Source organism: Mandrillus leucophaeus, unplaced genomic scaffold (genome assembly GCF_000951045.1).
Source record: "Mandrillus leucophaeus isolate KB7577 unplaced genomic scaffold, Mleu.le_1.0 Scaffold173, whole genome shotgun sequence".
NCBI classification, from domain to species: domain Eukaryota; kingdom Metazoa; phylum Chordata; class Mammalia; order Primates; family Cercopithecidae; genus Mandrillus; species Mandrillus leucophaeus.
Window position 1 is genome coordinate 1,786,212 of NW_012101732.1, and position 15,764 is coordinate 1,801,975.

Below are 15,764 nucleotides of genomic sequence, written 5' to 3' on the forward strand. Positions count from 1 at the left end.
CACCAACATGGCACAAGTATACATATGTAACAAACCTGCACGTTATGCACATGTACCCTAGAACTTAAAGTATAATAATAATAATAATAATAAAAAAAAGAAAGTGGAGCTTCCATGCAGTAAGCAAGAGGCTTAAAGGCTGTCTTCTGAAGAGGGGACCTTTTCTGGGCTTTTCTTCTGGAACTCTCCTTTTTCAGCCCATTTTTACCATGTGGCCATTGCAATAAGAAAGTCCCTGAGCTCTACCCATTTTGGAAGAGGCCCCTATGCTCCACTCAAAAAAAGTAAATAAATAAGAACTGAAGTGCAACCCAAGAGAAAGGCAGCCTGAAGCAGAGAAGTGAGCCTGCTCCTGTCCAAAGCCGCAATGAAAGGAGCTAGGGAAATCTAGCAATTTATACATCAAAGGTTGTGGCCAAAGTTCATTAATTAAAAAAGTGTGTACCTGTCTAGAATATTGTCTTTGCACTCCACATATATCCTCAGAGTATCCCCGAGGCATGACCTAGACCCTATCAAGTGACAGGATTCATATTCAGAACATGAAGATCTAAATCTAACCACTACGAGAAGAAGTAGCAAGACTAACCAAAAACATTCAGAACAAAAACAGCAATTTCAGCATGCATATGCTGGTACGGATGGGAAGACACAAAGCGCATCACCTAAATGGAAAGTGTGCTGGGAAAGTGTGAACCAAGTCGAAGTCAATTGGGAAGCCACATGGTCACCAACGAAGAGAAGCTTTGAGGAGCCAGGAAGCTTTGTGGACGGAGGAGCCTGTGACACACCAGCTACTCCATCATACTTGCTGAGCTCTCTGGAGGTCTCATCTCCAAATTGTCAATCAGCTTAGGGCTCAGGAAGCATATAGGTAAGCATCACTGACAGTAATGAGTTTTAAGATTCCTACTTAAAAAATGCATCACAAAAAAAAAAAAGCTTTTCAAATAAACAATTTTAAGTGTAATTTACACACTTCAGTAAACTTTTTATTAAGTTAGTCACCCTAAGCAAGCAAGGAAAGGAAGAACTGAGGGATTCTTTTCCTTTGCCCAACCTTTCAATAGTTACAGAGTCACAAGGATCCCTCCCCTGTCCTTTCCCTTTTGATTACACACACTCCCTGAGTGATCTCATCCTCAGCCACAACTTCAAATACAGGGCAATGCATTTTAGTAAGGCTCGTGTCCAGAAAGACCACATGCAATTCTGAACTCACATAATACAAAACGTTTCAACCTCCCCGTTCAGTACCCACAAATGATCCATCTAAAACAGAGTTAAGCATGCGATTCTCCTGCATGACATCCTTCAACCACGATCCAGAACCTTAAAAATCCGTACTCCTTAGCTATGTGTGAGGTCCTTCATTCTAGTCCCTGTCTAATCCTCTAGTCCCATTTCTCCACAAATTCCTGCACTTGCCTTATCCTCCAAATAAGACTGCTAGGAAGAGCTTTCACTTACCTCATCCATTCAACAAACACAGTGTGTCTATTGCATTTCAGGCACAGCTCTGGGCACTGGAGGCCCAGCAAGGATAAATGCCCCAGCTCTCTAGAGTCTGGAGTCTAGGAGGCACCATCTTGTCGCAGGTCACTAATCCTCACCATGTGTCTGGGAGGTAGAATCGTGCCTGTTTTACAAAGTAAACACCTGGAGTTTAGAGCGGTGAAGGTATGTACCTGGGCCTAATAACTCCCGTGACAGAGGGGTACCTCCAATTAACTCTGAGTCCCAGAGTCAAGGCTAGTGCCTACACTGCCATAGAGTGAACACTCCTGGTACACCTATCTGAAAAATGGCAGATCTCTTCTCAAAATCAGTATCCAGAAGCTCTAATAAAGAGAAAACACTTTTTCAATCTTCTTTCACTTGCATTCTGAAAGAATGAATTCATTGCTGTCATCCATAATAAGAAAGCTGAGATCAACCGGCTATTCATTCTACACACACTTACTGAGTGCCCACTATCTCCCAGGCACCGCGCAGTGAGCAATGGAGAAGGAATCAAAGGTAATGAGTCAGATTCCCTGCTTGTAAGGCGGTTGGATTCTCGTGGGAGAAAGAACTCCCACCCAATCATCACGATCGCAGAGTGACAAATGCAATGTTGCATGCGCAGAGGACGGTACTACATTAGGAGCTGGCACACAGAGAGCGAGTGAAGAGAACAGGAATGCATTCACTGTACACTGTAAGCCAGACAGGGAGCCCTGAGAGCTCAGAGATGCCATGGTTTAACACTAAACGGAGAGACTCTGAGAAGCAAACTTGCATTAGTTCCATCACAGTCTGGAGCCCAGGATGTTTCTACCACTACGTGAGGAGTCACACACAAGTCCCCACTCCTTCACTAAATTGGAATAACAGCTGCTATGCGGCACCATAGTGCCGTGTGCACTTGTCTTTATTACAGCCCTTCCACTCCACAGTATAAATGTCTTTTAATTTGGGCACTTCCCCACTGAGCTGAACACTCTTTAAGCAGGAATAAAGTATTACCTTGCTCTGCATCCCAGCACTTAGCCCAGCCTAAGTATGTGATCCTTACTGAGTAAGGGGAGAAATGACAGCAACTCCTCCAATCCAGTGGGAAAGACTGTGGAGAAACAGACACCCAACCAGTCTCCTCTTAGGGGTGTTTCCCCCAAAAGTCTAAATAGTGATTTCCTGAAAGGGTCTAAAAGTCTGAAGCCTGAATACATTATGCTACTCTTTTGCCTTAATGTTCACTCTCCAAACCTAAAAGACTACTTTCTGCCATGGACCTTTTATTAGAAGTAACATGGTGCCGACCTAAGACAGGTGAGCCAAGAATTCACACGCATCTTCTCAGTTAACATTTCAAGGAGTACACAGTGAGTGTCAACTCTGCGCCTAGTATTCCATGCTGGGCTCCATGAAGGAAGAAAACAAGAAACTTGTCCTGCTCGCCTAATTAACTTTTGAGTACCTACAGATACACCAGACATGCTACACAGACTCTCTCATGACCATTTTACAGATGAAGAAACTGAAGCTATTCAAGTCAACTGTTTCCACGGGTAGCAGCACATCCTTTACCCATTTAAGAAGCAAAACCCAGGTGGGCGGGGTGGCTCATGCCTGTAATCCCAGCACTTTCAGAGGCTGAGGCAAGCAGATCACTTGAGCTCAGGAGTTCAAGACCGGTCTGGCCAACATGGTGAAACTTCATCTCTACTAAAACTACAAAAATTAGCTGGGCGTGCTGGTGGGCACCTGTAATCCCAGCTACTTGGGAGGCTGAGGCAGGAGAATCGCTTGAACTTGGGAGGTGGAGGTTGCAGTGAGCCGAGATCGCATCATTGCACTCCAGCCTGGGTGACAGAGCAACAATCTGTCTCAGGGGGGAAAAAGAAAAACAAGAAGAAGCAAAACCCTGACCAAGGGGGAAAAAGGGATGAGAAAAATACAATCCAGAATATAATCAATCAACTGTTAATGGCATGACTTTCTTTTTTTGTCTCCTTATTCTCTGAAGCTATTAGAAACCGTGTAACACAGGGCAGGGGATTATCGCTGTTGGTTCTGAATGGGTGGTACACCAAACGATGGGCAGCATGTCAAAAACGAGACATGCCTCGTGAGTCTAAAAGAGAAAGAGACACTTTAGCACTTTTCACGTTGAAACAACAAAACAAAAAAACAGTAAAACTTGTTAAATCAAAACCTTACAAGGCACTTCAAGACGCAGAAGATAAAAGCCACGGGAGGAAAGAAGCCTGCTCGGTTTCCTTTATCAGCACACTAGGACACTCCACAGATCCCAGGATTGTTTTGTGACCCAGAACGTTAAACCACCCCTTTGGATTCCAGAGAAAGGAGCAAGCAGAACCTCATGCTGCTTCTCACAGAGAGAAAGACGAATCGCCTGCTGAACACCAAAGAAGCTATGCACCAACAGGTTTAAAATCGACTTTTGAATTTTTGAAATTAAATAAAAATTTAAGCAGTAATTAAAGCTTAATTTATTTTAGAGTCATCAGAGACACTTTAAATTGAATGAACCTCCATCTTTATGCTCAAGCTGCTGGTATCGGCTGTGATGTACTCTAGCGCTTGGTTTCTTTCCAGTGTCAAACATCACCTTGATGGCAGTCTCTGTGCACTAACAATAGGTGGTCCTGGCTGGGCGCGGGGGCTCACGCCTGTAATCCCAGTATTTTGGGAGGCCAAAGGCAGGTGGATCACTTGAGGTCAGGAGTTTGAGACCAGCCTGGCCAACAGGGTAAAACCCTGTCTCTACTAAAAATACAAAAATTAGCCGGGAATGGTGGCACATGCCTGTAATCCCGCCCACTGGGGAGGCTGAGGAAGGAGAACTGCTTGAACCCAGGAGGCAGATGTTGCAGTGAGCCAAGATCCCACCATTGCATTCCAGCCTGGGCGAAAAAGCGACTCACCTCAAAAAATAACAAAAAACAATAGGTGGTCCTTCCTAATGGCATACTCTTCTCTGAGAATGATCAGAGATCACTCCCTGATTTGTCACTGCTGTAATAAAATCCTTTTCTGAATGAATTAGAGCAATAAATTACATAAAGAAAACTGTGAAGAAACAAATCTATTCTGAGACAATAAAAGGGGTATAATTTTGAAATTTTTCACCCAATTGATTGGTGCTGGAGTCTTGCCTCTCAGCTTAGCCTACGCAGAATGCAGCGATGCCAGACCAAAGCAGGGGCCACATGTGCTCTGTGTGCAGTATGGCTATGCCTTGAGATACGCTTTCATTAAGGAAAGGTAACTATTTCATCATGACAAGAAAAATACCCTCACGAGTTTATAAAATCATTTTTCTCAGTATTACTTTGCATATTGTGCACATTATGTTTTTAAAAGCCTCTCATCTTTAAATAAGGACCTGAACAAATTGACAAGTCATAAGACACTGATGTCCAAAAGAGCCATGAGAGGTTTGCAATAGAAAGAGCCCACAATTTTCATTAATTAATTCATGCAAATAACTTTTATTGTGCCCCTATTTTGGAAAGCACGGGTACAAATGAATTTTACCAAATTTGGTAATAAAGCCTGGTCCCCTAGTTTCTCTGCTGAGAGCAGGGAAGGGTAAGCAGACCACAGCCCGTGGCCAAATCCAGCACACTGCCTGTTTTTATAAATAAAGTTTTATCATAACACAACTGTTCTCACTCATATACATAGTGTCTATGGCTGCCTTTCTGCTACAACAGCAGAGGTTGAGCAGAATGCACAGCCCACAAACTATTGACTCTTTAGCCTTTACAGAAAAAGTTTGCGGCCCTAGGCGTAGAGTTTAGCATAAAGACAATGAAGGTACAGCCACAGACAGGTATCTACTTCCCAGCTGTCCGCTGAAAGAGCCTGAGAGCAATGACCACCAGCACTCCAGATCTTGGCTTCTAAACAACATTCCACACTAAAAGAAACCAGGGCACCTTTGGGGAAAATGGCTCATTTGAGGGCTAGGGCAGAGCAAGAACAAGATGAGCATGGAACAAGTTGCTGTTACAGAGATGAAAAAAATACTAAGCCAACCTAGGGGATGATCCTCTCAAAAGGACCCAGGAGCCAGAGCAAAGGGCTCCCAAAGGCCAAATCTTAAACAATTTGAGCTTCAATTTACACTGTGATAGTAAAGGATTATAACCCACCAAATTAAAGAAAAATGCATGAATTTAGAAGACAGATACGACTGAATAAGAAGAAGAGAGCAACTGAAAAAGAGAAAGAGGGAGAAAGAAGGAGCAGAAAAGATTCCTTTTCAGTAGAATATCAACCAAAAAATGTAGATGGAATGACTGAGAAAATTACCATTTTACAACCATCATAGTAATAATTCAGGTAAAAAATGTTAATGGATCTAAAATTTGTGAGGGAGAGTTTAATGAGGAGCAGGATATTTATTTACATAGTCTCAAAGTATCTCCGCACAGAAGTATTAATTAATGACCAAATGAAAGTAGTAACTTTACAGAGGAGAAAACTGGCACCACCTTAACCAAGGATCGAACTTTTCACCAATAATGACACAGACATTGTGTGCCCGGGTACGAGGGACTGAGAAGACCCACCATCACCTCGGTGGCATTCCTGCCAAGACAGTGTGTGACACAGATCTAATTTTAAGGAAACATCAGACAACCTAAATGGAGAGGCATTCTACAAAAAACTAGCCTTGTAGAGTTTTTTGTATAGTTTTCCAAAAAGCCTATCATGAAAGGCAAAGGCAGACAACGCAGCTACTGCGAACTGAAACACTAAAGAGGCCTGACACTACACAAAATGTGTGTCTTGACTTGGGTCCTGTAAAAGACAAAACCAGAACAACTGGTGCCATCAGCATGTGAACTGTAGATGAGATAACAGCACTGTGTGGTTGTTAAACTTCCTAATTTGGATCATTGTACGACAGTTATGAAAGGGAAAGTCCTTATTTTTAGTCAATACATGCCAAGGTATTTAAGTATTCATTTGTAAAAGATGATACATGAGTAACAGAAACATATGTGTAATAATCTCATCTTAGATACAACAAATATATTCTATGTTAAAAAATTAGAGTGAAATTAATCAAATACAAAACCATTGTCATTCAATCTTTTTTAATTTTTATTTTTAATTGCGGGGGCACACAGTAGGTGTACATATTTATGGGGTACATGAGACAGTCTGACACAGGCATGCAATGCATAATAATCACATCAGGGAAATGGAGGAGCCCTCACCTCAAGCATTTATCCTTTCTGTTACAAACAATCTAACTATACTCTTTTAGTTATTTTAAAATGTATGACAACCGCTGAGGTGGCATCCTGCCTGCCATGTGCAGATGAGAGAATAGAGGCTCACTGAGGTAAAGTCATGGTCCAGAACACACAGGTCAACTCAGCAATTCAACAAATATGTGTTGAATAAATGCATAAAATGAAAGTATAAATTTTTTAAGTACTGAGGACTCGTTAACAGTATTCAGCCCTCCTAAAAGTTACTAAAACAGGAAGCCTGGCTTTGTCCAAAATTCTTCCCACATTTTATACCTAGTACTCATCAAGTCTCAGCCCACTCAAGTCAGTAAACAGAAGGCAAGAGGAAGCAGAAATTTCCACACCGACTGACAAATCTCTTGTTACTACTGTGTGCTTCTTATACAAACCAGATTTGGGAATTTGATTTATATACTCCAAAGCAAATTAACCGTGAGTCTAATTTTTCCCCAAAATAAACATATTACAATGGCCAGTAACCATAAGTCACACTACCCTAACAAGTTATTTGACAAAAGCTTTCAATTTAATGCTTTTGGAGTATATTTTTCTTTAGGGTCCACTGACCCTATAATGTAAGTTAGCTTTGTGACCTTGAACAAGTTATAAATCCCTCTAACCTCCATTTCTTACCTGTAAAATAAGAACAACAAAACTATATTCATGTGGTAATCACGGATTAAATGAAGAAATGTGTGAAGAACCTAGCTACAGTGCCAGGCATACCTTTAGGCATTTCAGCAACAGTGGCTACAAAAAAAGGCACGGCCTTCTGCAAATATTGATTAGCAAGTATGCCTCTTAAGATATTAGGAATATGAAAAATGCCAATGCATGAAAATCAAAAGCAATGCACGTTTATCGATCAAGACTCATTTCAGTCCAGAAATAGCTACCAGTGTGAAAGAAAGTGGGTAACCTCGCTATGTGGAGCGCCATCTAGTGGAAGAAAAGCAGAGCACAAACCGCACAAACGAAGTAGATAAAGAACAAGGAAAAATGATGAAAATGAAAACTGCCCCTTATCTTCGTCATAATTTCTATATTTTCTCCCATGGGAGCTCAAATCAACAGTGACCCCAAGTGTAAGCTATATATCAAAAAGAGACATTTAAAAGGGTGCCCTCACATACTCTTGCCCTTTATCATACCAAGGAAGAACATCAATAATATGCTAGGAACACCTTTTAAAATCCTTAAAATAGCAGCAGGGGCTGATTGGTGAAAAATTATGGAAATGTAAAAAAATTATGGAAATTTATAGCTTACCAATTCAGAGTAAGGTACCTTGTGCTTGTGGAGAGAGGCTGCTAGGTGTCCAGACATGTTTTAAGATATGCAGTCATAAAACTGTTTATGGAAGCTTCATTTGTTAATTTAAGCTTCAGGTGCTGTGTCTTGAATAGCATAATAAAAATCAATCAGAGCTGCTGCTAATTTTGTGCATGATATTAATGAAAGAAGCTTCCTAAAGACTGAATTTCTCCTTCAATATTTCCTGGATTGGAAAACTAAAATAATTCTAACAACATAAAATTACCCTAAGAAATGAAAGTAGATGATTTATGTATTGAATTTTTATTATATACAATATATCTGAAAAGTGACGCCAATACTCACACATCTGTCTCAGAACATTTTATAAAAATAGCAAGTAACGTTTATTAAGCACCTACTATGTGCTAGACACTGTACTCATGTCTAAAATAGCAACCCTACAAAGAAGGCATAAGGTCCCCAATTTCACAGATGGGGAAACTGAGGCTCTGAGAAATAAAGTAACTTGCAGGGGGTTACAGACTAGAAAGCTGTCACTTCTCCTAATCACACAGCTCTTTCTGCACCAGCTCATTCCTTGTTGAATAACACTGTTTCCCAAGTAAATGCCACCCACCAGATGTTACCACTGGTCAGAAAGTTCCTATGCCATTTTGCCATGCCCCTGTGTGCCCTCTGTATGGTATGCAACCTGCCCTGCTCGCCCAGGTCCAATACTAGGCATTTAATTTGAAGAGCTGCATAATCCAAATTCCCCACAAAAGTAAAACATGAAAAACAAGACATAATCAAAGCTTCCACCTCTATCTGGTGCTAACAGGTGCCCTACATAGTGTCATAGTGTTGGGCAGACAAGGATCTGAATCCTGATTCACCAGTTACTAGCTATTTAGGCAAATTAAGTGACCTTCCTGATCTCAGTTCTCTCATCTATAAAATAAGGTAAAATGACCTACTCTTTTAAGACTGTTAAACTAATTCAATGCAATAACATACATAAAGCATGTAAACCAGAAAAGGCTCTTGATAAATGGTAGCTACTATTATTAGCAATTGCAGGGCAAGTATATTTAAACATATGCCCCCCTTCCAGAAAGTCAAAAAGCAGTATCTGTGGGAATACCTTTTTTTCTTTTATGAACTTATTTTTAGAGAATGAAGAATTCACAAGTATACCATAAACTGACTATAAATCCCTGATATCATACTCTCAACTGTTTTTGTGATAAAGTATTAAAATACAAAGAGCACTGCACCTCTAGGAGGCGCCTTCCAGAGACAGAACTTTAGCAAGAATTTCACTTGCTTTCTATACGGAATGCTTTTCCATTTTCTTTTTGGTCACTGAAATATATACATATTTAAAAATCCTTACTTTGAATGCCTACTGAAGACTGAAAAACACTGCCAGAGAGCACAGGAGGAAAAAAAGGGAGCTCGCCTTTTTGGTAAAACACATTTGCAGTAACCTCTTTTAAAAATTCATCACCAATGGAAATTCCTAAGAGGCTTCTGCTATAATGAAACTTTTATTTAAAAACAACAATGTTGAATTCTGTCCTTTTATCTCTTTTCTTAAAGTATCTTATCAAAACACTGCAGACTTGATTTAAAATTTCAGCCTGACTACTTATAAGCTGTGCACCTTGACTGGGCAAGTTACTTAGCATTTTTGAGCCTTAGAGGCCTCATTTGAAAAAAAATAAAGGAGGCATGCAGGGAATAAAATCTCCTACCTTGCAAGATCTTGTGGGGATGAGAGAGAATGCACAGAAAGCAGCTGGCACAGAAGAGCTCTCAATTTGGTGGCTTTTACAATAACCATCATCCCCAATGCCAAGAAACACTCTCCTTCTATTGTTTTGGTAGAAGATGCAAGTCATCCTATCTTCACTCAGTGGGACTGGTGACAACAGGCAAATGGGGCTTTTGATATCAAAGTTGCTGTTGGCGTTCAATTTGCGATTTCAATCGCTCCTCTGGCTTTCTGAGTTTCCCTTCGGCATCTGAAACTGCAGAATAACTCTCTCAGGTAAGAAACCTTCTTTGGCATGTGACTAGGGTTTCCAAAATTCTGTTTTTAATCTGTCATCAGAAATATCATTAGGAGTTTAGAGAAGGAGAGCGAATTGATGAGAGTGCAGTGATTTCATAACTTCCTGAAGAATAAAAGTAAACAAACATCTGATTCAAAGCAGATCTGACAACATCTTTTCATTATCTCCTAGAGAAGGATCCCTACTGTGCAACCACATTTAAAGAGCACTGGGATGTTTTTCTGCTTGTTCAACCCTGCATTTCACTTAGAACCTTCTTTCATTGATACGGGCAGAACTGATGACTTCATCCCCACCTCCAATTCAGGTCCTCTAAAGCCATAGCAGCAAAGCTCTTCACTGACTGCTAAATTCCAAATATACTTTCTGATTCTGCTACCCTTAATGATAATTAACACATGACACTGAAATTAAGACAGGAGTTCCCAGGGCCCTGTGCTGAGACTTATGCTAGGTGCTGAAGATACAGAGGAAAGGCCAGGCCCTGCCTTCCAAGGAACTCACTCTTTACCAGGAAAGACAAAGATCCAAACAAAGCAGTGTGACGAGGATCACACCCTAAGAGCACCAGGCGTTAAGTGACACCAGAAAATAGGCAATCCAACCCATTTTGAAAAAGGTCAGAGGATTTATCTTAGGGCAGGAATGTGAAGAATGAAGTATGAAAATGGATGCTATATAATTTATCTTTCAATTCAGCACAGGCTAGAGAAAAAACAAACTGCACATAAAAAAAAGCCAGGGTTTTCATTCTCCTCCTGTCATTCACTAATTATACCACCACAGGTTGACCAGTAACTTAGCCCTTTAGACCTCTGAGAGTCAGTAGGGCATGGTAAAAAGAACAACGAACTTGTAAAAGGACAAAGCTTGACCCTTCACTCTGACATTTTATTACCGGAAGCATGTCACCACGGGCAAGTCACTTTAGTTGTCAGAATCTTGGTTTCTACAACTGAAAACCTGGGCTAATAACCTCTCCATCTCTGAGCTGTTACTAATATCGAGATTACAAACATGACCCAGTACCAACAAGTGCCTCAAAAATGTCCACAGGCTGATTTATTAATAGTAAATCTAAGCCATCCAATCACTAAATAGTTCAGCATATTTGAAGGACTAGGATGTCCCTTAGCAAAGAGGGCATCTACAAACTGAAAACTCATTCTCAAATGCACACGGAGGAGAGCAGGAGCTTCTCACCAGTGCAGACTGTTTTTCCTCCCTACCCCTAGGACCTAACACAGACAACCGGCATGGCAGGTTCTCTAGAAGCCTGTAACTAATGTCCAGTACCAAAACCCTGTACCTCCCAATCACTGGGTCACTTTTAATCATAATACACTGCATAAAACTCAAGACATGGCATATCTAATACTGAGGGATTGCATTTTCTTATAAAACAAAACAAAAAAAACCTGATAACACAAAGAAAAACAATACAAAACTAAAAACTAAATAATCACATCTTCCTTTGGACAAAACAGAAAATCACAAACTACAGCATGAAGGCACCATACCTAAATACAATTCTGCAATTCTCATTCTTACTCTCTCACTTTACAAGTCTGTGGCATTCAAGCAAATCCGAAATGTTTTCCAAAACGGGTCCCCAAAAATCAAGTTTTAAGCCACTGGGTTTTGTGGATTACAAAGAGGTGTATATAAAGTAAAGTAATAATCCTTCCTTAATGTATTTTTATCCTCCACATTTATTCTAAGTAATGCTAAGAGTTGTAATATTTGAGAAATTGATATAAAAAACATTTTGACATACGAACAAAAAACTTTTATCAACCTAGACACAAATCTGGACCACCTTAATCTTGAATCCCCTGCTCCACTTTCTCTTGCAATCAACGACAACTAAATGTAACTTGGCAGTGAGCCAGCCACCAATCCATACATTATATCAGATAATTAAAAATACAGCATTATGTAATCTTATTTAATGGTTACTTGGCTTGTATTGAAAACCATCCAAACCAATATCAGAGACTTGGATTAAATTATAATGCATAAGACATTTCTAAAGATGTTTCTTTAGTAAGAGTCAGCACATCCCCTACTAGCAAATATAAAACATGCAACACTACTTTCATCTCCAATTAACCTCTCCTTGGCAAGAACTGCAATGTCAATTCACCCTACAGGCACTAAGTGGGGGTCCAGAGTGGGATCCCAAAGCCTATTTTCTTTGACTGAGTTTTAACATCAAATAAACATTAACCACTAATTTTGTTAGAGAAACAAATTCAGAGGCCACGAGCGGTGGCTTACATCTGTAATTCCAGCACTTTGGGAGGCTGAGGCAGGCAGATCATGAGGTCAGGAGTTCGAGACCAGCCTAGCCAACACAGTGAAACCCTGTCTCTACTAAAAATACAAAAATTAACCAGGCAAGGTAGCAAGCACCTGTAGTCCCAGCTACTTGGGAGGCTGAGGCAGAAGAATCACATGAACCCAGGAGGCAGAGGTTGCGGGGAGCCTAGATCACATCACTGCACTCCAGCCTGGGCAACAGAGTGAGACTTCGTCTCAAAAAGATAAATAAATAAATATTCGGGAAACGAATTCATTTAGGAGGTGGAGAAGGAGAACCAGTTATCCTTGTAAAATGAAAATAAAATCAGCAATCAATGCCCACCATGAAACACAAGTCTGGAAAAAACATAAAAGCCAATGTATACCAGACAGGAGTATATCTCTTATTGTCATTCTAGCTCAACAAAGAAAAAGAGTAATTCAGTTAGGAAGTTGATCAATCTTTACGAATATTGAATTTTTAAAGGACGACTACACCTCATCTATAAACTGTTTCATTATCATAATGCATTGATTATTAAACTAATATAATGGTCATAGGAGGGCTTTAATTCAAAAGTGCCTCTTGGCCTCAGCATCAAAATCCTGGAAGATAAATCTACCATAAATGTTTGCTTCTGCAAAGAAGGCAAGTGCAGACAGAAACTTTTTGGAAAAATCTGGATAAACTTCCTAAAGGATATATATTATTTCCTATACATTGTCAGTTGGAAACAATCATACTAATCATATTGATTTCTGCAGGGTTTGAAGTTAGCAAGTGAGAAGTATTTCATTTCAACATTTTAGGAAGGCAAAATAAGAAAGAACAGTATCTTCAGAGACAGAAGACCTGAGAGTTCAAATTAAATCTCAGTTGCCCACAAGCTTAGATGGCTGGGATCCTCAGTTCCCTCCCTGAAAAGAGAAAACATGAACATCTGCCTTACCGGAATGCAAGTGTGAGGACGAAACTAGTGCCTTGGAAACTTTAAAATACTATGCAAACATAAGGCCTTGTTACAGTTTAGAGATACCATAAAATGTATCTATTACATGGCACGCTACGGTTCGCCATGCTGGCCTACTCTACAATTTAGTGCCGAAATACCAACTTCAATGTGAATAACCGCTGAAAACACAGTTGCATTAGAGGCAAACACAAATACAACGAAATTAAGAAAAAACGCTTTCATATAGCCCATAACAAGATGGTTGGATTTAAAATCAAAGCTTCCTCACAATCATGTAGCTTCAGATTTAAAACACTTGTAATTTTGGACCTACGTAAGAGTGCAATTAATGTTTTAAGTGATAAAGCTTTGCATTCTGAGTATCAGCCTGTGATTTAAGAGAAAAATGTTTCGGTCTGAAGTAATCTAACAGTAAGACAAGCTTCTGAGCAGCACCTCCTCCTTCCTTCACGTGTGAGAAATATACTTCTTACAAGAATTACTTTTATGAAAAGTAAGTTTATCAAGTTTAACATCTAAAAAACACTAAATGGCAACATTTCCCCAGTAAATATCTGCTTCAAGTAACTGGAAGCCATTAACACTAGTAAAAACACAGAATCCAAAAGAATTTTGGACGTTTTAGCAACACAATACTATGGCAACATGGCAGAGAAAATCATTCTGACTTTTAAAAATAAGATAACACACTACACTTTTAGTTTAACTGTTCCTTAATTAAGTACAACCTAACTTTGATTCGGCCTCTGTATTAGGAAAAATGCACTTGAGTCCACAGTCCAGAATATTTCCAATTCCACGGATCTCACGCAATGTACAAAGAAATTTCTTTCACAGAGACGACAGCCCAGCAGGCAATAAAAGATACATGTAAATCATCAGGCGCAAGGAGTACCAACTCGGCTGCAGAACTGTTCAGAGGGCACAGAAATCAAACTTGGGAAATTCTTTTCTTTTATTTAGTAATGCATGCCCATTACTTTTTCACAAGCCCATTTTATTAAAGAAATAAAAATAAGCCTGCAATTAAAATAAAATGGGGGAGCTCCATAAGCCTATTTCTGTTCATCAATTCAAATATTCTTAAATTCTTGGAGACCGTAAGCGTCTCTCTACCACCATCGGTCGACTACACACACACCCTACTCTGAAGAACTGGCTGAAACAGGCAAATAGTGGAGGTCACTGTTTTAAAATATAGGTATCTATATACAAATAGAATATGTCTGCCTCATCTTTCACTTCCAACAATAAAAGAGCCAGGGCGAGCACTGAGAGCAGCAGATCCGATTCATCCAGGGAACCACAGACTGTCAGTGCACAGTGCAATTCCTGCAAAAGGTAACAGATCTGACCAGATCATGTTGCTGCCATTTCCCAGAGAAAAGACAGACCAATTGCCCCCACACCCATCTTCATCTGAAATACATATTCCAGGAAAAGTAGGAGACTGCTCCCGGGAAGGAAGGCTTAATTTACCGTGCATCCCAGCAGATGATTCAGGAAGCCACAGGAGGAGAAAGCCAGGGGAACAAGGTCCCGGGTAGGCGTGCCTCCAGATACCCCTGTATCCCTGTCCGGCAGTACTTCCTAGGACCTTTCACACCCTGAGCTGGCTAGGGTCGTGTGAAAACGGCGAGGACTCCCTTCACCACCGTTCCAAACCTCAAGCCAGCCACCAATGAGGGCCACCCAACCCAACGCCCCCCAGAAGGGTGCTCTTTTGCCGGCCTCCTCTCCCCTACTGACTTCTCCAAGGGCCAGCCTGCAAGGCTTGGCATGGGCTGCCCACCCCACCCCGGGGAGGGCTGACTGCCCCGCCAGGGCTGCTGGAGCCTGGACACGGGAGAGACAAAGGGCTGGGAGGGTGAACTGGGCTCCTCCCCTGGGACCACGGAGCTCCTCTCCTCTCAGGTGCTGGGGTCTGACCCCAACCCTCTTCCAAGGTCCCCAAACTTCGCTAACAATCCAAGCACCTGTTCCCTTCGCCTCTTCTGCATTTCAGTCCCTCAAGTCCTTCCATTTTCCTCCAGCTTTTTCTCCAGTACCTTAGACAATCCAAACACCCTACTTCCCCGAGTCTAACACGCTCCCCTCCCAAGAGATAATTCAACCTCGTCCCCAACAAAGCCCCCAGATGGTCGCTGTCCCCTACCCAGAAGTTTCCCCTGGGTGTCTCCGAGTCCCCAAAGATTTCCTTCAAGTCTCACCCATGCGCCCCAGCCTTCTCCTTCCTTTCCGAGTCCCCAAAATTCACAGCGGGGTCTTCCCCTAGGTGTCCCACAGCCTCCCAGGTCCCCGTGCAAACGCCCCCGGGGGCCATTCGGGCCTCCGTCTCCGCCGCGTCCGCTGACAGCAGAGCGCACGGAGGCGCC

The 15,764-nt window shown here is 41.2% G+C and overlaps 1 protein-coding gene across 1 annotated transcript in view; it reads right to left on the minus strand.

Annotated features, from left to right (window-relative positions):
- KHDRBS3 (KH domain containing, RNA binding, signal transduction associated 3) overlaps positions 1-15,072 on the minus strand; it is a 198,285-nt gene extending 183,213 nt beyond the window's left edge. The window contains exon 1 of the mRNA XM_011977076.1: positions 14,869-15,072. Within this exon, the coding sequence (XP_011832466.1) occupies positions 14,869-14,875 (7 nt within the window). The 5' untranslated portion in view covers positions 14,876-15,072. The remainder of the gene's footprint in view (positions 1-14,868) is intronic.
- Between the last annotated feature and the right edge of the window lie 692 nt (positions 15,073-15,764).